Source organism: Asterias rubens, chromosome 18 (assembly GCF_902459465.1).
Source record: "Asterias rubens chromosome 18, eAstRub1.3, whole genome shotgun sequence".
Classification (NCBI taxonomy): Eukaryota; Metazoa; Echinodermata; class Asteroidea; order Forcipulatida; family Asteriidae; genus Asterias; species Asterias rubens.
Genome location: NC_047079.1, coordinates 1,376,366 through 1,400,659, shown reverse-complemented (window position 1 = coordinate 1,400,659; position 24,294 = coordinate 1,376,366). Strand labels below are relative to the sequence as shown.

The 24,294-nt window shown below is 38.6% G+C and overlaps 2 protein-coding genes across 3 annotated transcripts in view; both read left to right on the top strand.

Moving 5' to 3' along the window:
* LOC117302558 (ephrin type-B receptor 1-like) overlaps positions 1-18,027 on the top strand; it is a 162,940-nt gene extending 144,913 nt beyond the window's left edge. The window contains exon 4 of the mRNA XM_033786533.1: positions 17,864-18,027. Within this exon, the coding sequence (XP_033642424.1) occupies positions 17,864-18,027 (164 nt within the window). The remainder of the gene's footprint in view (positions 1-17,863) is intronic.
* Positions 17,938-24,294, top strand: part of LOC117302478 (ephrin type-A receptor 8-like) — a 33,432-nt gene continuing 27,075 nt past the window's right edge. For both annotated transcript variants that reach the window (XM_033786436.1, XM_033786435.1), the window contains exons 1-2: positions 17,938-18,019; positions 23,157-23,477. In XM_033786436.1, coding sequence (XP_033642327.1) covers positions 23,189-23,477 — 289 coding nt within the window. In that variant the 5' untranslated portion in view covers positions 17,938-18,019; positions 23,157-23,188. The remainder of the gene's footprint in view (positions 18,020-23,156; positions 23,478-24,294) is intronic.

The following is a 24,294-nucleotide window of genomic DNA, read 5'->3' as shown; positions in this document are numbered from 1 at the left end:
AGGGATGTTATTTATTTGTGAAGGGCCATAAGCTAATAGATTTGTTTGAATTTGAACTCGGATAACTGCGGTTGTTTGTACATTTTGACATTGGAAGTGTACTGATAATTTTGTCTGACCCCCTGATCCTCAAAGAGTCTGTTATGTTACAGAACTTGGTCGTGCTACAATCTGCTGTTTTCAAACTGAGGGCTGGGAGGACTAAAATAGTCTAGCCCCTTAGTGAGACTCGGTATCCTTGGTTTCTATAGACCTGTATCATGATGCCACTATCTTGGTCATGTTCCCAGTATCCAATTCCAATGACAGTGATGGTTGCTAATATTCCTTTTTATAAAATTCGAACCAGACTATGATGGGAGACTTTGGGACACTTGGTGGCAGCAGACTTACCAGGTACATTTCCATTGTTTATGTAGTTCTGAGCGTGCGCACATGACCGAGAACAATGGATTTTACCTGGTAAGTCTGCTGCCACCAAGCGTCCCAAATATCTCCTATTATCATTTCAGCCTGGGTTTGGTTACTCTGATTTGAATGTGAGAAATCAAGATGGTCTCACCATAATACGTTTTTTTGTACATATAGAACATGGCAACAGCAACAACAGCTATTATAATGATCTTTGCCTTTAATAGGACTACTTCCTTCATAGTCTTTGATTCTTCAAGGAATGTGTCCTTGTCAGGTTGTCATTTACCCCAACTGCACCCATGGGTTAATGTTGTCCTCAGAGGGTTGCCCATTTCCCACTCAGCATGGTGGGGATGGAACTAGGTGTAAGTTGCCTAACACCCTGCTGGAAGTTTTACAGGCTGGGATCCCTTTGAATGTGGCAACATCTGTTAACATTGGACACCTCATTGTGGGTATAGTGTAATTTTTAACAGACTTTAACAATAGGAAATATAATAAGCTGTTGCAAACAACTCACCAACCATGAGGACCAAATTGCTCCATGTGTATACATGCCAACAAATAGTTTAATAATGGAATGACGTTTCGACCCTAGCAGAGTCTTTCTTGAAGGCTAAACATCTGAAACAGTTTAAATTTAAAAGTTGTTGTTACAGTGAACGCTTTCATTTTATCTAATATATTATGTAACCAAATAACAGATACTTATGTAGATGTTGTTATTTTATTTGAGAAGATTTATTTTATAGGATTGCTATAATGTTAATCCCTGTAAATCCCAATGTAACATTCCCTGCATATCTGGATTAGTGTCGCTAATCACCCTAGATGGCACATCAGATCAGCTGACAGGGTACCAGCATGACACCTGACTTGTGTTTCCCTTCCACACAATGGTTGATAATGAGACACCAGCCAGCCTGTGCCCATTATCTTTGACCTGCCGAGGTCACTTAAGGACCAAGGATAGAGCCTTGAGGTGTTGGCCTGCTGTTCTGACCCTAGCAGAGTCTTTTGACACTAGCTCAAAACTATTTCTGCCTCAAATGTTGATGTTTTTTTCGGAGGTGTAACTTGTAGTGCTCTATATTGCACCAATCAAAGTAGACCATCATCATTGGAAAACCATCTTGTTTTCATTCTTTCAGAGCGATATTGAATCATAAAATACAGACCTGTTTATAAAAACCTTGAGACATTTTTAGGACTATTGAAGTGAAACCACCTTTAAAATTAACATAACTGGCTTGCAGGGTTTAACACCTCACATCAGGATTTGTCTTGGGTTAAGTATTAAGCATAAATCTCAGGCTGGTGAGATTGCTGGACTGAGAAGTAAGCCCTGCGGCACTTATTTCTAACCTTTCTCAAAAGTGGTGTTAATAGTGTCTTATACCCTTAGGGGTAGGTAACGGTCTAGTCGGCAATTGAACCAAGTATGTTGAACCCATAGGCACCTTTTCTTTGTTTATAAACAGCAATTGGTCTTGACCATTAATTTACTGTAATCATGGTAGCATTTGGATTATCTTGGGTACAAACTCTTAGGAGGTCACACCCCCAACTTCCCCTCCCAATGAATTCTATCTCTGAGTTTCAACTGTGCTTTTGGTTATACAAAATGACCATTGTCAAAGCCGCATACATTGTTAACCCCCTGAAAATATTGTCAATTGCAGATAGCAATGACCTATAATTATTAACAACTTGTCAACCTCTATCCCATTACATTTCTTGAATTAATTTCTTCCATCATTGCAAGAAAATTGCTATGATTGACCCTTAAAATTAGAGCAGATTCTATTTTGAATGTGAATTAAGAGTATTGAGTATCTTTCCTGCTTTGTAAAATATCCTAGCCAAACCTTTGAGGGGTCCATAGATTTGTAATTGAAGTAAAATATTCTTGCAACGTCTGGCGGGTGTTGAGTGACGCAGGCTTAGCCCACCTGTTCTGTAAATGATTTGCTGAAATGCACAAGGAACAGAAACATTTTTTTCTTCTCTCCCTGGCTATGTTCAAGTATCAAGTAGTTTTATGTGGTCTAATGTAAATGGATTCATTGCGTGTGTACAAAAACAGTTCTCTCGAAGTAGGGAAGAGCTTTTTAGATGAAAATATGTAAATATTTTCGTGCAGTTTGCAACTTGGTTGCAATATGCTAAGAGGAGGGAAAACCTGAGAAGAGCATACTATATGTGATTTTGATATTTTTTTTTGCACATTGATGGTGGTTTTAAATTCAAATGAAACCATATTGGTGAATACAAATGTAAACCATTTCCAAAACATAATAACTTTGTTCATTCACAGTCCCACTAAGCTCCTGCAAATTGTCCACCACGCTTGACTTTGGGTTTCCAGTTTGATTGCTTTAATACCATTTTCTAAATGTTTAACTATTTTATTGTAAATGACTGTCAATAGTATTTGACAGCTTTTGCAGTAAGTAACGTAGTAATGTTTTCTGTAACGTAACGTTTTCTATATTTATACTGGCGTGATTCACTTTTCCCAAGGTTTGAAAAATGATTTATATAATAATGATACACCTGTTTAGTATATAACTGAATTAAACGGAATGCTTAAATACAGCAGGTCAAAATCCCTTTCAATCTCCTTTCAAAGAAGATGACAAAGCAACTCACAAAACTAGGACATGCCTTGGTTTTCATGCACAACAGGCGGCAGCTGTTACATCTTCCAAATTCCCCAACAAGATCTCAACAAATTTAAGAAGAAACCATTCCCCAAGTCACAGCACCAGTCACCTCAGATTCATTATTGCATTGCCCTTTTTGCCCCTCTCTTCAAAACAATTCTGCCGTTGATGTTCCCCAGACTCTACCCCAGCATTAGGCCAAAAACCTGTCCACGAATTTCACAACGTCCTGGTAGTCTACCGAGAACTGGTCTTCCTTTCTTAAAAAAAAAAGATAAAAGTGCATAGGCCTAAAAAAAGCCCATCTCAATCTGGAAGGGTATGTCCAGGGAATTGCTCTTAGAGTCAGACCGGTTGTGGAGGGTTGACCTACTAAAAACTGCCATACCCAGCGGTCAAATTCTGCATTTTGTTTCGCAGTGGCAACTGTTGCACTTAAGAGGGCTCATTAAAGAGGCAGGGCCTTACTCTTTTTGTTTGTGTGCATAAGTGGTTAGACAGTGTGCAGGGGATTGTTACCGGGGAGAAATGTCACTGCACCTTTAAGTGCGTGTCGTCTTGTTTCAAAGTGCATTCGCAGGTTATCAGGGTGAACTTTTTTGGAAAGTCAACTTTGGGAAGTGCACTTCGATCAGCTAACATCTGGAAAACATTCTCACAATTTTTGCTGTTTTTATTGCCTCTTTATCATGGAATTAGAGATATTAATTTCTTTTTGAGATAGAAAATGTTTAATCTATATAAAGGGACCACACTTTATGGGACCGGTTAACCACAATATGCAAATACAAAACATATAATAAATGATGGTTAAAAAGTTAGGACTAGCTTCTTTCTGATGTGTTGTTGATACAAATCCGGTCACAATCTGGAGTCCCTTGAAAATAGACAATATTTGCAGAAGCAAATATTTATCAACATTTCTTGATCATTGATATCTGCAGGAAATAATCCCTAGGTTTAGACTTAAATCTCCCTGAAACACAACCCAAGTTTCTTTTCCTGACTATCCTTATCAAAATTCATAACACTTGCAGAATTATTGACAGATCTGAGCCATTACTTCCCCAGACTCGGTGGCTCTTTACTTCTGACAATAAATTCCTGACATTTTAAGTTTCTTCTGAATATCTAGTCCCAGTTGTCTTGTTTCATCTAAAGATTTTTTTTAAGTCAAGTCCCTGGGGGTCTGACCTATATTCAGGGAGTCTTTCCCCACCTTGTCAATTTTCACTCTGGGTGTGAAGATTTTTCTCAAATGACCTGCCAAGGACAGTTGTGATGTTGGTAGTCTTTCTCTCAAGGAATTTTTATCATTGGTTGGATCTAAGAATCGCAGTCACAAGAGGGGGCTTTCTTGTTTTTACAGAATTGACCAATTGGGCAGATCAAAAACTTGATTTTCTTTTTTTAATTTTTGAAGTGACACAAACTAAATAATAAAATTTGAAAGGGTCGTACTCATATGTTTTCATTTCGTCAAAGCAATATACAATTTGGCAACATTGATAAAGAGGTGCTGGACACATATTCCCGGGAGGCTGTTGACATGATTTGCTCCTTGCGAATTTTTTCTTTCTTTTTTAAAATATATTTTGCTGGAGCTGTTTTTATGGAATACCCATAGGTCTAAGTCTCATTGGTCTGCTGTCTCAGTCTTGTCAGTTTGTGGCCAGGTGTAGATGGAAACACGTCAGTGCATGAGCGGCAGTGACTACCCCTCTAGAGGATGGCTGAATGTGAATTATCAGGTCCGGGGTAGCATTACAGATATCATTATGGGGCTCTTATATTCTCTCTTGAATGCGGGGGTTTCGACCGATGCATTGGAATTTTGTTGGAGTGGAGAACGGAGAGAGTTGGTTGAAGTCACTGGTGCACCGACGTCCCATATGCGGGTTTGTGTTATGCAAATAGATGATACGATCATCAAGGGAGTGTTGAGAGAGATTGGAAAGACTTTGAATATGAAGCTCACATGTCATAGCTTTACATTAAAACCCATCTGGAAGCAAACAGAATGCTTCACATTTTCTGTCAAAAATTCACCCGTCTTAAGTAAAGTTGCTTCCTTTTCCCAAACCATCTTAGTACATACATGTCTGGATTTGTTATACTGGGTTACTAAATACTAGATTTCCGTTGCAAATACTCCTGGAACCAATTAGAGTTAAGTAGTTGACGATGGGAAATGATAATGTGCTACTTCTCCTGCCATTTGGTAGTTACTGTGCTATTATTAGTAATATTTCGGGATGTACTTGCGGAATTTTGGTAGTCGGTGGAAAGAAAGTACTTTTGCCCGCTAGCAGTGCCAAAATCTCTTACGCACTGGGCCTGGAACCCCCTTGAGGGATTTAAGGCTGGCCCACCAGCCTCAATGGCCGTTGGTTCTCGGCCGGTAATGGGAGCCCACGACCAAATATTGTCGCTTTTATGGTATTGCTGAGCTGCACCAAGGAAATTCTATCCCTTACCACCACGGATTGAACTTGCCTGAGAGTCCCAATCGCCTTCTTTTCTTCCTGATTTTTTTCGCGGAGCGAAGAAGGGGAACAATGGAAGCTAGCTACTAATGGACAGAAGGCAACAAAGCGCGTCGGCTGGAGGGTAGCCAGGATGGGCTCGGATTTCATACCGAGAATGTAAATCGAGCCAGCCCCTGTTTGCTCCGAGCTTCAGCAGAACAATGGGCCGAATGAAAATAGTTCCTGTTGGCATTGTGTTGCAAGGTAGTGCGCGAGGGGTCGTGAGCAGAGAACCGGTTTGGTAAACTCCATGGTTCAGCATAAGTTGGGGAGGACAGGGGTGTCTGGTTACCAGTACCCTTTGAGAGTAAGATCTTGTATGATTCAGACTGGGATCCCACGTCTCTACAATGGATCCAGCTTGATCGAGTGCTTTTCGAGGAGTCACTCCAGAATGCCATGGAGAAAGAGAGTGGAGAAAACAGCCACCAAGGAGAAGAAGAAAAAACGTCAGGTAGTGATGATGAACATCAATTCATGACTAAGACTCAAGGATGGGCATCATTGCATGAACATTCGGCCAATTGAGCCGTCCAATCATACTTGAGATCTGATTGGGTAACCGGAACCCAGCATTGTGGGGACTGGAAAATCGCTTGGTGTTGCAATCACATCTTGGTCTGAATATAGAAAGCACAATGCCCAGCAATTTGTCAGAGCCAGCCCCAATCTCCGAGGTCTTAGTAATTGCATGCCTGTCACCTCCCGGGGTAGGCTGCTGCCGTTGAATAAGAGGGGAGACTTTTAGGGGTAGACCTGCTCAAAACAACCCACCGTCTTTTAGGCAATTGATTTGTAACCCGAGAACTAGCCATCAGACAAATTTACAAGCCAGCGAAAAAACTGAACAAATTGAAAATAAGTTCCAACGGCAAAACAATTACAATTTTGCGATTTTGAGCCTAAATGTTTTTGAACTTACAGGGCTTGATTTCCCAAAGGCCTCCGGAAGTCATGAGTTGCTTCATTTTTCTATAAACGGGGAGCATTAAATTATATAAAATCTACAAGTAGGCCTTAAAAGGCACGATAAAAGCCTTGTTTGTTATTCTAGTGACGTGTGTCATATCAAATAGATTTAACCAGGCCTACCCTTGGGATACCACAGTTGTGAGACTTGAAAGGGGGTGGGTTTTTGGCATTGGTCAACTTGCAGCAATGACATCGACGTTGACTCTTTATCAGAATTAGGAACCGCTTCATCATGCAAATACTAAATCTACATTTTCAACCTTTATTGAGATAAACCGCAAAACACAATCAGTATATATTTGTTTCATACAAAGCTACAATTATGTAATAATAATATTAAAACATTTCTGGAAATGAAACAAGGACACCTCAATGTGAACTTAATTACTGTAGCTCTCAAGCCTGAGAAAATAATGTGGCTTATGCTTAATGAACGGAAACTTTGGTGTTAACCCCCACTCTTGCACAATAATTGTTCTAGGTTCATTTTTTGTGTGCTGCCAATCCTAGTACACAGGTCGTATACAGAGTTTGCCCTTAGTTAAGCTTGTCATTTCAGTAGTCTGTCAGCTATTTTACTGTATAATATTAAACATAGATGCTTTTCAATATTGAACTAGCCAGCTAGACTAGTTGGAGAGAAGTTTGACTGGACCTCAGGTGTTTGACTGACATTTCGAACCACTGTTAAGGAGAATGCTGCTTTTGCCTTAATATCCCATCCATGATCCAGATGCGTACATTTACGAAAGAAAACAACAGTATTTAGTGCTGTAAGTCTGTGTTAGTGAAGGGGGTGGGGTGTTTTGTGATGAACAACAAACAACTTAGAGGGAGGATATGATAAAATGTTTGTACATAATTTTGAATTGATTATCAGTCTGGAAGAACTTGGCTCAGAATGAGGATGTACAAACAAAAAAGTGGATAACTTTGATGCATTTGCAGTAAGAGCATGAAATAAAAAGAAAACAAAAAGGTGGGAAATCAAATTTATAAGTTGAGTATTCAGGAAAGTTTGTTACGTAAAACATCAAATAAGAAGAGAGAGAAAAAGTTACAAATGGTTACTGATTATGTTTTTTTTTTTTGTGAGACAGAGATCGGGGAAAAGGGGGTGAATTATGCTTTTGCATTCATGCGAAACTTGAGAGCTCTTAACTCAAAATTCAAATGAAAAGGAATTTTCTGAAAGCATCTTATAAAAATAACTCTCAAGAGAAAATAGATGCTGCCGAAAGTCATACACTGAGAAAATTTTACAGTAAAATGCGACATTTCTTGTCTCAAGAGAATCTGACATTAATTTTTAATGAATATATTCATAAGAAACATCGACTTGAAACCCTTGAAAGAACAAAGCCAAAATTGGTAAGAATTTTTAATTCTAAGATCAAATATTTTCAGTAGCGAGGGACGGAAAATTACATTTCAAATTCTCGAAAGAAAGTTAGGTAACCGAACACTCATTCAAAAAAAGGAAAACAGACATCCTTTGGCTTATTATTATAATCATGATTCGGTATTCACAAAAGCCTGTCGTAGTCGGCACTCTACCAATCAAAACACTTGAGCAAGTCTCCTCAGCCTGTGAAAATATCACGTTACCTAAATTTGTACGAATACTCAAGATCGAGTCTAGAGATAACTCCCGTCTGTCCCCCCTTATTGTAAATGCAACCCACAAAACCAGACATTTACCCTCTCCAAAATTATCCCATCTTAAATATTTATAGAGTTTCCTTTTTTCTTCTTAGTCAGATGATAGGGGGACAGCCGACGCTCCCCACAATCCAGCGCAACTCAACCGTGAACCGTATTTCAAAACAGAAAAGTGAAATCACAATTCTGAGTCATGCATATATGAATATTCATCAAGCGATGAAATTAAGAAGGCAGTACCCCCCTTCTCCAATTGTAATCATTGCGTCGCCCCATTCAGATTCACCCATCCGTGAACTTCGTTTTGACACAAACCTTCATGGAAAATCTCATGTTCTGAGTCATGCGTTAGATTTCTTGCTTGAATATTCATAAACGGCTTGAAATTAAAATAACAATGCCCCCCTAACTGGTGTCCCCCTTGCTCAAACATGCCCCCCATAAACCGGGCGCAAATCATGCTTGGCCAAAGTCACGAAGGCCCCTTCTCATTTCCTCGCCTGTCCCCCATCCCATTCTCACCACAGTACCCTCTGTCCCATCCTCGGTGTTCCCTTTCTTTTGTGGTGTCAAGTTGCGCTATGGGCCCCAGCCCAAGTTGGTCACCGACCCCGCCGTGTCCAACACTGATAGGGTTTAATTATACATTTAATATTTTTGAACGATACACGCTTGTTTTGCGACGGCAGAGCACCACTCTGTGAGTCAATGTTTGCCAAAGTCATTGTGTGCCGCAGTTTCAGCCGCTTTTATCTCCTGCGTCTGCATTGCTGCCTCTTTCAATTAGGTTGAGATACGTTATCAGTAATCTTGGTAATGTAACACATGGGATCAGTAACAACATTACTCAAATGACTGATACAGAATCTTGTGTATGTAACAAGATCTAGCTCAGTTTTTTTTTATCTATTGCTCTATGAGATACAATCTGTGTCAAGGCAATTTGAATGCGACGAAGATTGGACCCTAAATTTCAAACTCATGTTTGTTTGTTTCACACAAACTTTCTTTTTATCTCTTTCCCTTCTGGTTTTCTTTGATGAAAACTTTTTTTTATGTGATTTTGCTATGAGGATGTTTGTTTTACTCGGAAGATGAAAATTATAAATGGGGTCATTGTAGAGAATGGCCTGGTTATTGCTTGTCATGTTAATAGAAGATAATGATTGTTCGTTGAAGTCAGGGAATCTAACCTGTAAATGCTGAGGTTCTTCCACTCAGATTTTGTTGCCTATTCCTGCCTTAATTTCTTCCATATTATCATTAATATGTGTGAAAAACTTGCCAAGAGGAGACCATATCAAGATTCATAGAATCTTCTTAATAAATAATTAAGATCTGCTACCAAAAACGTAGTATATAAAATCATGCGGTGGAAAATTGTGAAGGGAGCCAGCTGACACATAACAAACACTTTTTGGCTGGCAACCCTTTTCTGCTCGGGAAAATGTTTTTCTACTTCTAAGCTGAACTTGGCAAATCCCAGCATAAAACTTTCAGCCTATCCATCCCCTTTTAAGTAGAGAATGGTGATAATCATCAGCGTAGTAAAGACACTCTCGTAAATTTGATTCATGAAATAGGACTCCATTCTCATTCGCCCCTTTTTAAAAAATTTTAACATCCATTCTTAATTTAAGACCTTGATTTAAGTGTCCAAAGTTACTCCCGTTCTTACTGTGACAAAATGTACATTTGGTCATTAACCCAACACCAACGATTCTGCACGAAGAATCCAACAGGCTTTTCCCCCCGTTAATTTGCATTGAATTGATACACCCAAAATTTAATTTATCTCCTTTGAGGTGTAGAATTACTATGCTGACATCTTCCTCAAGTGGGCATTAAATCAGTGCAAACACCGATTACAAAGAAGAAATTCTCTGGTCCCCCTTTTTCCAAAGATTTTTGTCCTCTCTCCCCTGTTTCCAAATTGACTCGGCAGTATTTACATGAGGGGTGTTCTTGCGGTCATGTTATACCGGCAGAATAAAATTACAAGATTCTGCAATGGATATATGATACCGGTACAGTGCCCCCTGCAGTCCAAGTCCCGCGTTAAAAATTACATTACATACAATTACCCAAAAATCATGTGGTACTACTACATGTATCTACCAGGGTACATGGTATATTTGTGTTTGTTCAGACAGTGCACCAAATTGGTTGGTTTTGACAATACACACAAGTTGGTTGTAAATCATGGCATTGTGTATACAAGTCTTCTTAACAGTGTTTTCAGAAGAGGCTTTGTACAGCGCCCTCATGCTGTGGTTCCACTCGCCAAGATCGAAAGAAAGCTTTCCAGTTTGACGACATTGCTTAAATAAAACCATTCCTGTCTGATGATGATTATGATGAGAATAAAAAAAAGTCTCTTAAACCCTACACAGACATTTGTTTGTCTACCCGCTTGTTACTCGCCTGACTTCAAATTAGTGTTTTTCTTACCCCCTCTGAATCCATTTGGTCACTCGCTATTGTTCCTGCGACCCCCGCCTTCTAGAAAGCCTGGCATGTCCCCCTTTGTCTGACAGATTTGTCGAACATGGCTTAAGCTAGCTCAGAAGATGTTGTGCCCATTGTTGTGCAGGTTAGCGGAAAAGGACATGATGTATTGATGGTTAATAATAAACAGACAGTTAAGAATGACAAGATAATGGTGGATCTAAGGAGTAACCATCAAAGAGTTCTCTGTAATCCCTCTACATCTACCATGGAAGCTGCTTTCGCCAATTTTATTTAACATCGCCAATTCAGTCTATTCATGGAGGTAGAAGTCTGATTCCTGATTGTTTTGCCCTAGGAAGAAAACAGAACAATTGTGATTAAATAGTATATTAAAACCTAACCACATTTTAGGTCAGCCCTTTGACTCCATAAAATGTTCCTACTTTTTGTCTAAGGACCAAATATCATGCCCGCTTTACTTAAGTGATTTGGAACTAAAACAAATATAGTGTGATATAGGGTTTGATGATTAAAACTGTATTATTTGAAATTGGTGAACAAAACTAACATGAAATTTAACATCTATTATAAAACTATTAAGGAAAGATGTGTAACAAGTATTCTAGAATACTAGTGACAGTTTTAAATCTGAATGCCAAGTTTGATTCAGGCCTGGAATTGCACACAGGCCAAGGAGGCCTTTGCCTCCGTTGCCCTGGTCTTGGCCTTGGTGCCCTTTCAAATATTCCCATGGACTTAAAGATTTTCCAATGGAAGTGCCCTTTTCAAAATGAAAATGGCCTTGCCCTCTAAAAAGATGAAATTCCAGGCCTGTTGATTGATGGTTGTTTCACTACAAAGACAACTTTGCTTTCAAATTAGTAAAAGTTATGTAGGCCTACAATTTCTTTAGTGTTCTGAAGAGCATAAAATGGGGTATTTTTCCCCCCTTCATTTTTGAAGAGGTAGTGCACTTTTTCTTGAGTACAAAGATCTTCATTTTGAAATACTGTGACATGATTTCTGGCAAGTTAAACCTGTAGTCACAATATACATGTAGGTGACAACTTCTACACAGGTTTAACTGTGTCAACCATTTTATCCGGGTACAAAAGCTTGGTTCAATTGTTACATAGCATCCAACGAAGGCCGGATTACAAATCTTTTTGGCTATGTCTGCTTCATACTCTTTAAGTGCGTCACCCCCAAGCAAGTCACATAGTAAGCTCCACCCACCGTTAGTGTCATAGCTGGGATCCCTGGAATAATGCCCACAAACTAACCTTCAAAGAGGCTTCCTTCAAAGAAGCTTCCGTCACCTGGCAGCCAATCTATGTCTTTTCTCCCCCCTCTCTCTCTTGCTCTAGCCGGGTAGGCAGAAGATTAGAGATGTACCTTGTTTGTTCGTTAAGATGTACCTTCATTGTTCCTCCAGATGTGACCATTGTTCCCCTCCTATTGTAGGCTCAGTGGATTTATCCCTGTGCCTGGAGCACAGATTATGCCCCCTTTTCATCTTTCCAATCTCATGAAATATGCATGGAGGTTCTCTTATGAGCCGCAACTATTTGGAGGTGGTGGTTTGAGGTTTATGGGTTTTGGACATTTTAGACCAGGGGCCTGGCTGATTGATGGGTGTTGGTCTAGATTTGATATGTTGTTACTTCATGGAGGTATTGAATGTTTCCATTGCAGGGAAACTGTAACATGTCCGAATGTTTTCTTCATTTCACTGGAACAACGTTCACATACATTTTTAGCAAGTTGGAAGTTCCCAGAGTAAAAAAGTTGTTTTTATTTGTTTTTGGTTAAGTATGAAATGGCACATCACTGTACAGAAATGAGAGAGTTCTTTGGTAATGGAAGATGTTTGTGGACAATTATTTAATTCTGTCATGAAATATTTTGAATTTATCAGCCAAGATTATTTCATGACCAGCTTGAACTTCTTTGAAGGACCAAATCTTTTGATTTATTCTCAAGAATTTTTGAAGGGCCAATGCTGTCTTCTTGGTCATTGTTGCTCCCAAACGAAAGTGCACCCCAAACAAATTCTTCGGGTTGTGATCGAAATATTAAAAACTTGAAAAAAACAAAATTAGTATTCCAATGCAATACTGTAAAGTGGCTTTTCCACCCACATTACAAAGCTTTGAAAAGTGGTTTGATGGATGGTTTTAAGGTTGGTACCAAGTGCCGGTGATGAGTCAGTTCTGAAGTGTCAATCCTCGTAGGTGTGTCCATCAGATTCTTGGTGCTGCGTGACTAACCAACCAATCCCTAGAAGTGCTGCATCCAAAAGCCACCCCCTTCAAGATTGTTCCCAACACAATCACCTTCTTAAGTTTCCACCTCTTCAAGTTTTGTCTTCTCCCCCCCCCAATCAAAAACAAAAAAATCTGACATGGTTTTCTGGAGAAGTATTAATTTAAAGCACTCAATGATGCGCGGTTAGAAACCCACAGTTGTGTAAACGCAAGTCTTGTTTTGAGTACTCATGGTAAATTTAACTTTGGGATGAGGCGGTGGAAGAATAAAGAGCTTGAGGAACAAAAGTGGCTTGCTTGGGTCCTTGGAGGGTCTTTCTGGTTGGAATGTATTGGATTGTTATACTCGTGCGTGATGAGAAAACAAATGACCTGACAAAAGAGTTTCTAACCCCACACAAACTTGGTCTTGCGTCAGATCCTAAGAATCAACAGTCCACACTCGGGCAGAGCGGATGCCTGCCACCGCATCAACCTTTAAGCAAGTCTTCGTCATAACCTGATTATCCTACCTATGTATTCATTGCAGGGCTTCTTGAGTTTGCTTGGGACTTTTTCCTTTTTTCCGTGGGGGGAGAAGGACTTTATTTACCGGATATTGGTTGTAATTCACAATAATGATCCCTTTAGCTCTTTAGCAACTCTGCTGGCTTGCAACTGTCTCATTGTGACAATCATTAATAATAATAATAATAATAGCAGTAAAACCAAAAACAAAACAAAAACACAACACAACACAAAGAAAAACAGACACAACAAAATTAGTCATTGAAAACCTGTGACATAAGATAAGTTTTGAGAAGAGACTTGAATTTTGCAGTACAAAGACAAGATCGAAGATTAAGTGGTAGAGAGTTCCAGATGCGTGGCGCGGCTGAAGCAAAAGACCTGTCACCCCATGAGTGTCGAGACGTGGGTTCAATGAGGAGAAGCATAGAACTTGATTGAAGATTCCTTGATGGAGTGTAAACTTGAAGCAGTTCAGAAATATAGTGGGGAGCCTTGCCATTAAGAGCTTTGTGGACAATGAGCATCAGCTTGAAGATGATTCGTTGAGAGATAGGGAGCCAGTGTAGTTGTTTCAGAATGGGGGTGATAGAACAGGATTTTCTAGACAGTGTCACAATGCGGGCAGCAGTATTTTGGAGCCGTTGAAGTCTGGAAATCTGGTTGTTAGGAAGACTGTAGAGAAGAGCATTGCCATTGTCAAGACGAGAAGTAACAAATGCGTGAATGACCTTTTCAGTAGCACTTTTGTCCAAGTGCTTGCGAATCTTACCTATATTCCTGATGTGATATGATGATAAACGAACAATGTTGTTGATGTGTGGCTGAAGTGTCATTGATGAATCAAAAATAACCCCTAAGTTCCGAGCTTTCAGCGAGGGAGCTATCCGAGCATCACCGATGGAGATGTATGGCACTGAAACCTTAGTTAACTGTTGACATGACCCAAATAGAAGGAACTCTGTCTTATCATCATTTAACTTCAGGAAGTTTTGTTGTGTCCAACGTCGAATCTCTTGGATGCATTTCTCAAGTCTTGCAATAGATGCATTGGCGTTTTCTTGAGAAGATTTAAACGTGATGTATTGCTGAGTGTCGTCTGCATACACATGGTAATTCAGATTAAATTTCAGGATGATGCCACGAATCGGTAAAGTGTATAGCGTAAACCACTGCGGGCCGAGTACCGACCCCTGTGGCACAGAGATGTTGTTATTTTGGATTTCACAGAAAGATGTAGATTAGAAAGAAAAGAGCAGCTTAGACTGAGGAGAAAAGCGGCCTGGCTCTGACATAACACACACAGACAAAGACCAGACTTGTTTTGAACTTTCAAGTGTTACTTTTAGCAATTAGATTTAAAACAAAAAAGACTGCATAATAAAGGCGTTAACCAGAATAATGATGGGAAAACCAGAGGAATATTTAACTTCTAGCTATGGAAGTAGTGCCAAGCGTACCTTGGAAAAAGAACTTGTGTAAGTGTCAACAAAATTCAGAGTTTGATGCATCTTGTCAGTGAAGTCCCTCGTAAAAAATGCATTTATTCACTCAAAGTCTTTAGCGAGGTGTAGGAATTTCCATATCCGTCACAGAACATGTCAAATATCATTTTTGCCTCACTGACACAGAGATGCGGTGTTGAGGGCAATCCATCTCCCCCCCCCCCACCCAAACTATCCATGGAAAAAATATCTGATAGGAAAAGAAGGGTGATTGAACGTAAACTGACCGAAAGTGAACCCTCTGCTTGATGGGTTAAAACCCCTTTTTCATGCTTTCCCATCCATGCATAGAAATCGACTGACGAAAAAAACTATTTAAATCATAGTTTCTTATCTGTAGTTGTTTGCAAGTTGTAAAATTTTCTCAAAGTTGATGTTGTCTTTAAAACGTGTTGTCAAAATAACGTAACTGAAATGGAATGAAGCTGTAAATTAGACATGTATATTAAGAAATTGTGATCATTTGATTCAAAAAGACAAGGAAAATGCAAAAAGCTGAAATTTATTATTTGTAACAGTTAGGTCTTGACAGGAAACACCTTTGTCTGAGAAACTGATAACAAAATTTAACTTCTTTTTAAGAACTCAAGAGTCAATCTACCTGGGTTTCTTTTCTAGAAGTAAAATAATAATTCATCAAATTTGATCACATTTGTAGGAGAGAGAGAGAGAGAGTGGGAAGAGCTCATCCGCAACGGAAAATTACTTTTGAAAAATTAAAGGCTATTGGCCTTGCATCAGGGTTTATGTACTTTCTTCGTTTGCCCGTAAAGAATTCATGCATTAAACACAAGGCTGTAAGAGTAATTTAGGAAACAGAAAGGAGCAGTTTAGTGCGGAATGATTTTCTGACAAAGTCATTCACTGTGGGACGAGATGAGTGTGTGGGAGAAATTCACAAACAAGCTTTTGATGACTTCAGAGGTTGTTGGATTATTAACAGTTGTCCAATTGAAGCTGAGCTTGAGATTCCCAAGGAGGAAGGGTTGGGAGTTCTCTGTTATACCTTTTACTATGGTGCGGCCATCTTGGTTTTCTCACATTCAACTCAATGCAATTAAACCAAGGCTGGAAGGAAAAATTGTCTGGTTCCTTTTTGATTATATAAGCAAACATTACTGTGACTGAATACAGGGAATTTGACCAAGATGATGGCAGTATGCTAAAGACAAGACAAATTGTAAGGACTAAGTTCTGAAATCATTACAATATTTTGACGTGGACCGTGCCAAAATAGTTGTTACATTGTCAGATGTGAGATGAGTCTCATCTTTCCCATTCCAATTCTGGTTCAGAAAATGCTGTAGAAAAGGTTCATCAGCTAAGCTGCAGAGTGGAATGCTTTTTATTTAAAAACTCTTTGCTGAAGTTTGCCAAAACCATAACATTTTCTTTTCAAAATGGTTGTTAGCTATCATGCATGTAGACCTCTTTACCAGAGAAAAAGGCAATTCCTTCAGAATTTGATTTTACTTTGTGGTATTTCCATGCGTTGTTAACTCCTTTTTGCTGTGTAGAATTTACTACTGATAAATGATAAGTCTTGTTGCTTAGTTCTCAAAAAACTTGCACTGCTATTTATCAAGTGGTACTGAACACTTCTGGGCATCAAGGCCAAGATGAGGCAGATGCTATGTCTATGAGTGGTCTCAACATCTGGACCCTGGGCTGGATTAAGTGTTCAAGCCATAGGCACTAGATTTCCATAGGCCTGAGGCACCAGTGTTCCGTGGGGCTTGGTTCCAGGGCCAATTTCATAGCGCTTATAAGCGCTGGATTTTATTACAATGTCTTACAAGTACTGAGGTCTGTGGTATAAAGCTTAATACTTGTCTAAAGCTTTCCAAAAGTCCAGACACATGCTGTCAGAATTTTTTTTATTTTAAAGTAAACAACAAATCTTGTGTGTGTGTTTTGTGCTTTCAAGAGTACTTTGTCTGCTATGTTTTCTTATTTGGGAGGCCCACAAGTTTTTACATAGGCTATTGGACTTGGTGTAGTGCCGAGAGTACTATTGGATAATCCAAGTCTGTACTGGGCCTGGAATTTGACGGCAGGGTCGTTACCTCTGTCTTCCCCAGGTTTTGGCCCTTTAAAATATTCCCCTACACATCCCAATTTCCCAAAGTGTTCCTTTGCAAAATGCAAATGAGATGTCTCCATAATTGTAGGCCTAGAAATTAACATAAACAAAGATGAAACAGGATAGTGCAATAGTACAAAGTTGCTCCTATTTTATATACAAAGCACTATAGCATCAAATAATCATCAGATTGGCCTTGAGACAGTCATTACGTTTTACAGGCGGACTCTGTGATCAGTGGAGCGTAACATTAGTAACCAACTCTGTAATTACTCGAGCACATGTATGTGTTGATGGTTGAGAATGCAAACACTGCTCACAGCCCCACTTCTTATATTTTTGATTTACCATTATAATAGATGTAAACATGCTTGGGGAATTTTTTTCAGTATTTATCCTTTGTCGATGTATATTTAACACTGTATGCAAAACAGACTCAGCTTCCCTGAGATTTGTGAGAAAAGAAAATTCTTAGGCATAGGCCTACCATGTGAATTAAAGTCTAATAATGAGACTGAATGATTATGTTTGTATGTGGTATTTGTGTATGATGAATGGAGCTGGTTGTTTCTTGCCAACAGAGGGGGCTATTTACAGTTAATGAATACCAAAAAAGAAACGATGGTTCAAGTTTGTCTTGAAGTAATTATTGGTTTAACTCAGACCCTTGTTTTATACGGGGCAATAAAGAAACTTTAGAAAAGGTCTCCACATTTTAAGTTTTTTGCATAATGATTCCATAGTGTGAAATAAAATTAAAAACAGTCATTTACTATTTTTTTCTTTTTCTTTTTCTTTTTCTGTACAGCTTGCATTGTTGGAACCTACAAGTCTGGAGTCGGACCCTCACACTGCAGTCCATGCCCTGCAAAGAGCCACGCAGACCACAATGCTACAAGACAGTGTACCTGTATACCAGGCTTTTTCCGTGTGCAAAATGAAAGTCCGGGTGTCGCCTGTACTGGTAAGTAGAAATGAGAAATGGGGGTGTGTTTACAAGAAATTGGGAGGAGTTTGAAGGTTGGGCAATTTTTACAGTTACAATTTCAGCAGTGCTTAACTTGAATTAGAATTACTAGCAGAAATTGACATAAATAAGGTGTATACAAGTATATAGCTAAACAGCTTCTAAAAAGTTGAGAATAAAAAATGGAGAGAAATAAAAAGAATCTAAAAATTCTGAAAAAAAAAAGTCTTGGAATTGATCTACCTACCAGAGGTTCTTAATATTTTTTATTAGAAAGATAGTTCATAGTCTTTTATGATTAAACAAAGAATTGTAAAATGGAATTGTAAAAATGCACTTTCCCACAAAAGACATTCCAAGGAATAATCTACAAGGATACTGTGCAGTATAGATATCATGTCTAATAATAATAATAAATATAGGTATAAACAGGAGTTACCTGTCTGTCTGCATAACTCCACAACAAACTACTGTACACTAAATTACCTGTAACACAAGTCAACCCAGGGCATTCCCTAAACTACACCCCCATGAGGTTCCCCTAATAGCCCACTGACAGATACCCCCTAACAGGTGCAGTCTCATCCTGACAATGTTTCACTGACCCATGTGACCTCAATGTGACCCTCGAGACTTCCTTTTTGACCCATGGTGACCTGGGGGTCAAGGGTCAACCCATAACTGGGTAGCAATAACAAATAGTAACATTGTCATGTCAAGAACAATTTCGATATTTAAGTTGAGATGTTGAACAGAGTCATGTAAACATGGGTCAAACATAACATCAAAGAATTTGTAGTTATCTATTACAGTATAACCACGTTTTAACTTAGTTCCACAAAAGTTTCTGTGAAAATGTGTCTAAAAGTTTGAGGCTGATGACAATAGACTTTTGGCATGGTGCAGCCATTTTCCTTGTAGTCCATTTGGATCCATGTAAACCAAAATGAGGCTTTGAGTACAAAATAGTCTGATCCCTTTTTTGGTATACTAAGAATCGGCAATCTGTTTTGTCAGTTCGCACAAGGAACATCAGGTCGTTTAGGGAAGTTCTGAAGCTGTTAAATTCTGTTGATAAAAGAGAGACAAAATAAAGTCACCCTCTATAAAAGTTGTTTTTTATCCAGAGTTCAGACTATAGAGATTTCAAAACTTCTCTTTGCTATAAAAAGTTTGTTTGAGATTGAATCGCCACCTCCTTTCCTAACATTTTAGCTTGTTGTCAAATAAGTGAGCAGAAAAGTGCTGGAGAAGCCAGACTAATTTCCTGATGTTTGCTCAAAACTGACCACACGCACCAAAAAAAAAAAAAAAAAAAAAAAAAAAAAAAAAAGACTTTGTTTTTTCGGAAGGAAAGGAAAGATACTTGTACCACGACCCATCTGTTTAAACACTGGGCAGAAACAAAAATACGTTCCTTAGTCTGTTACTATCAGAGGCTGCCTTTGCAAACATTTATCTCCCTCTTGGGCGGCCGGGGTTGAGTGGTCCCTAATGCTGTACAGACGTGATCAGCATAGCTGCCTGGTTTAAAGTAGGCTTCTGGATGGTGAGAAACTTACAGTAATTGTACTCCGTCTGTTCAAATGTTGGATCAAAATAATACCCTGACCAATTTTGTATGCAAGGGGGTTTTGAAATTAGTGGTATACCGCTAGTCACAGGCGAGTGGTTTAAGCGGCAATACGAGTAGATGTTGAGTTTGAGTAGGTTGATAGTGGGCAGTGGACAAAAGAAAATGAAAAAAAAAAACCACTCAAGTATTTTAAAAATGACCCATTGTACAGGGCAATGTTATTTCTTTGGCTCACTTAACTCTTTCATGTGCCTACCAGTTGCTAGACCAGTTTCAATCCCATCAGAAAAAAAGTTGTAATACGAAGAAAGAAAAAAACAAACAAAAAAAACCCCACATTTTTTAGAATCGGGAAAAAAATTACTCTTGAGGATGCATTTGTGACCTTTTCGGGGGGTCACCATTTGTAAAAAAAAACAACATCAAAATCAACAACAACAACAACAACAACAACAACAACAACAACAACAACAACAACAACAACAACAACAACAACAACAACAACAACAACAACAACAACAACAACAACAACAACAACAACAACAACAACAACAACAACAACAACAACAACAACAACAACAACAACAACAACAACAACAACAACAACAACAACAACAACAACAACAACAACAACAACAACAACAACAACAACAACAACAACAACAACAACAACAACAACAACAACAACAACAACAACAACAACAACAACAACAACAACAACAACAACAACAACAACAACAACAACAACAACAACAACAACAACAACAACAACAACAACAACAACAACAACAACAACAACAACAACAACAACAACAACAACAACAACAACAACAACAACAACAACAACAACAACAACAACAACAACAACAACAACAACAACAACAACAACAACAACAACAACAACAACAACATTAACAACAAACAAAAAAACAAAACAGAGTAAACAACCAATAATTTGATCACTAAAATAGTTGGTGCACGAAATGGTGAAGGTGCATTGCGCCATCATGTAGACTGCTGAAAATAAGGATGACCAGTTAATCCTGTAGTGATTCATTTTGAGTTATCTAAAGCAAAAATGAACTTGAGTACTTGAGAGCTTTAATTTGTTGCCAGTGTTGTATCAGCACTTTGCGTGAATGAAGCATTCCACTGAGTGAGTACTACCCCAGCCTTAGTCCGATATGTCACCTTTTCTTAATGAATGGGCTGGGAATTTTGCTAAGGGCCTACATCATCACATTCAACACCCCACAATATCTGACAGGCTTATTATAAAGTCTTCCATCAGAAGTCTAGTCCACCTGGACCAATTTTCAATAAAAATGACAAAAATCTGCACCTGACATGCATTAGTACAAAATCACTTTTCCATACAAATATCAAATTATTATTATTTTTGAAAATCTCTTTTAAAGATGTGAAAACTTGCTAAAAGATTGTAGTTGCACCTTCATTTAAATTGTTGTACAAAATTTACTCAAAATGTTGTATATGTTTTGGGTAGAGCTTTCAAATTTTTACCGCGTCAACAAAAACGGTTTTAAAGAAATAACAGGATGGTAAAAATCGACATGGTTCAAAATTATTGGATCTTCAACTTGTAAACAGAATAATCAAACAACAGGTAATAGAGTAACTAAGCCAGGGTCCCAATTTATGAAAAACAAACTGCTAAGCACAGATTACAAGCCAACATATCCTTTCATTCACATTGAATGCAGGCTTTGGCAGATGAGACCCAATTATTGGTTTGCTTTATACAACCGACAGTTAATTTTGCTGACAGAGCAACCACATTTATTTATAGTAATGATATTTTTGTACCCTATGAAACATTGCACATATCACTGAGCCTGCTATTAACAATACCTTTCCAATATTTCTCAAAAATGTTTTATTTTAGTCTTCCTACCTTTGATGTGCATTCCTCTTTAAACCATGTTTACCAAAGAAATGTTTGTTTCGCTTTAGGATTGATAAATTGAAATCATGGTTTCAGTTTGTATTGGTGGGGAAAGAGATTCTAATCCAAGTTCAAGGCTTAGGTTTTGTTTTTCTGACCGCAAACCTGGGAGAATTTTTCCATGATATTGTCCAGGGCTGAAGGAACCCCTATGGGAGTGATGAAAGTTGTGCAAGTTACTCCTTATTGAATTAGAGAGAACTTGCGGCCCATTTGAAATTGAGCTGTGAGAATTATTTGTTGGTGTTTAACACATGAGGGAGGTGGCCGGGTGTTTTGTTTGATTGCTTGTGAAACTGGAACTGTGGGTAAACTATGGCAGGGTCAAGTCAAAACTTGATGAATAATTTGTCAGCTGGGGGAGGGTTTTGTTTCACACCTCGGCGAGGAATATCGATAAATAGTAGAGATTGGAACCAACAATGTTTATGTATGGTCTACTTCTAAGATCGGAGGTGAACCCATCGCCTTAAGATAATACTTGGGGTAAAATATCCTTAAAGGTTGCCTTTTTTGGCACGAAAAAGGGATAATGTTAGATATCTGAAATTTTCTTTGGTGGTATAAGACTCTTAAAACAAATTTAGAGACTAAGTTGTTTTTGCAAACCCATATTCATTTATCTTACAGTGAAATCATTGTTTATGAGGGATTACAAAGGTAACTACAAATATCTTAACCGTAAAAAGGTATTTGTCTAGACACATTCTTCAGTTTTAAGCTGTTGATATACAAGATATTTGCTGATTCAGTTTAGTTGGGAATCTTGCACATAATGGAATGCCTCTTCTTTCTTGAAAGGATTCCTTTTAGCGGCAGATTATGTAACCAAGGCGATCATTTTGCAAACAGGCAATGTAGAGTTTGTCTTGGGGAATACATTTCTTATTTTCTTCTTGGACAAACAATAATCCACTTACCTGTGGGAGGAATCAACTCTGTTTCATAACTTGCACATTATTTGCATATGGTATAATCACTTAATGCATGACTGGAATGTTGGTGTCTTATTTAAAAGGTTATATGGATCTCTGGCAATCGTCTTGAGAAATGGTGCCGTCTTAAATGCTGTCAATTTTAAGAATACTGATTTGTTAAGTTAGTCTTCTTCAAATGTTTTTTTTTTTACTTGGCTGCGCAATGTAAATAAGCAAGGTATGGAAGTAGCAGCAGCTGAAACATAAAAACCCCATTACTCTCCGACATTAGATGGTCACTCAAAAATGTACCTGCCTGAACTTAGCGTCAAGCATTATACCGTACACTTCAAAGCAACGTTTGCCCATCTGAACCTGTCAAGAGTTACCGTGGAAACAAGGGTACCAGGCTATTATCGGATAGGGGGGGGGGGGGCTAGGATTCATCGACAGGGTCATTTATGGTCAGCAAACTGTCACTCATTTTTAGCGAGGCAACGTTTTACAGATGAAATAGAGAATGAGATAAAATGGGTAAAGGTTATCCCTCTATAGTCCCTATAGAGGGCGCCATTCCTTTTCTTTTCAGTTGTTAATGGAAGGGGAGGGAGGGGGTCACTTTTATTCTCATGAATGGTCTATTAAAGTTTTGTTTTGTTGTTTTATGAAATTCAGGACCTCCATCAGCACCTCGAGATGCACATGCAATGGTGGACAACAAGTCTTCAGTTGTTACTCTTACATGGCAACCACCGGACAACAACGGCGGCCGAAACGACATTGCCTACTGGATAGACTGCCCTCTATGTCCGCCAGACACAGAGTTTTCACCCCGCCAGCATGACATCCCCGGCCTAGAAGTCAACGTTAGCCGCTTGGAGTCACACACGACCTATGAGTTCCTCGTTTATGCCGTCAATGGTGTGTCCGAGCAGAGTATGGCCACTGGAGTCAAACAGGAGCATATTGTCATTAACGCTACAACATTTTCATCAGGTTTGTATGAAAATCATACTTCTAGAAACAAATAAGGTTTATGACTGGATCTCCCCCAGAAAAAGGTTCCCTCAAATTCTTTCAAAAATCTTTTTTTGAGACGCAATTTCAGGTTTGTTTCAATTTATTATAGTAAAATACTTATAAATTATATAATTAAAATTTTCAGTTAAGTAGGACCAAGAAAGTATTTAAAGCAAGTTGAAAATGTTAGCTTTTTAGATATGAAACTGCATGGCTTGTTAGGACGTAACCCTCGCAGAGCTTTTTAGATATGAAACTGCATGGCTTGTTACGAGTTAACCCTCTGAGAGCTTTTTCCTAGGTGCCTATTCAGAATTGTTCAAACATTCACTAAATAAAAATTAAGGTCCAAAGCATGACAAAAGATAAACAAATTAAAAATCAGCCCCCTTTTATCCCCTGTATGTATTCTGTGAAGAAACGCACACCTTCCAAAAAGTAGGGGCCTAAATCATTGTGGTATTAGAAGTTACTATCCAGATTGAACAAAAACCAAAACTGGAAATGAATTTAAGGTAACTTAATGTCTTGAAATATCAACCATAGCTGTCAGCTTTAAGCAAAGGTACCAACCTACACATCATTACCATTATCTTTCTTCTACTTTTCTTGGGGGATTTGGTGGGGGAGGGGGAGGGGGTAGGTGACATTCAAAAGGATACAGGGGAGGGAGAATTATTCTGCTGTCATAAATAATTCATCCTTGCAGAATTATCTTGTTTTTCAGTGGGACTGTTACTCTCCCTCTCTTTACAATCTCACTATTCAGGTGTCTCAATTACTGTTCTGGAAA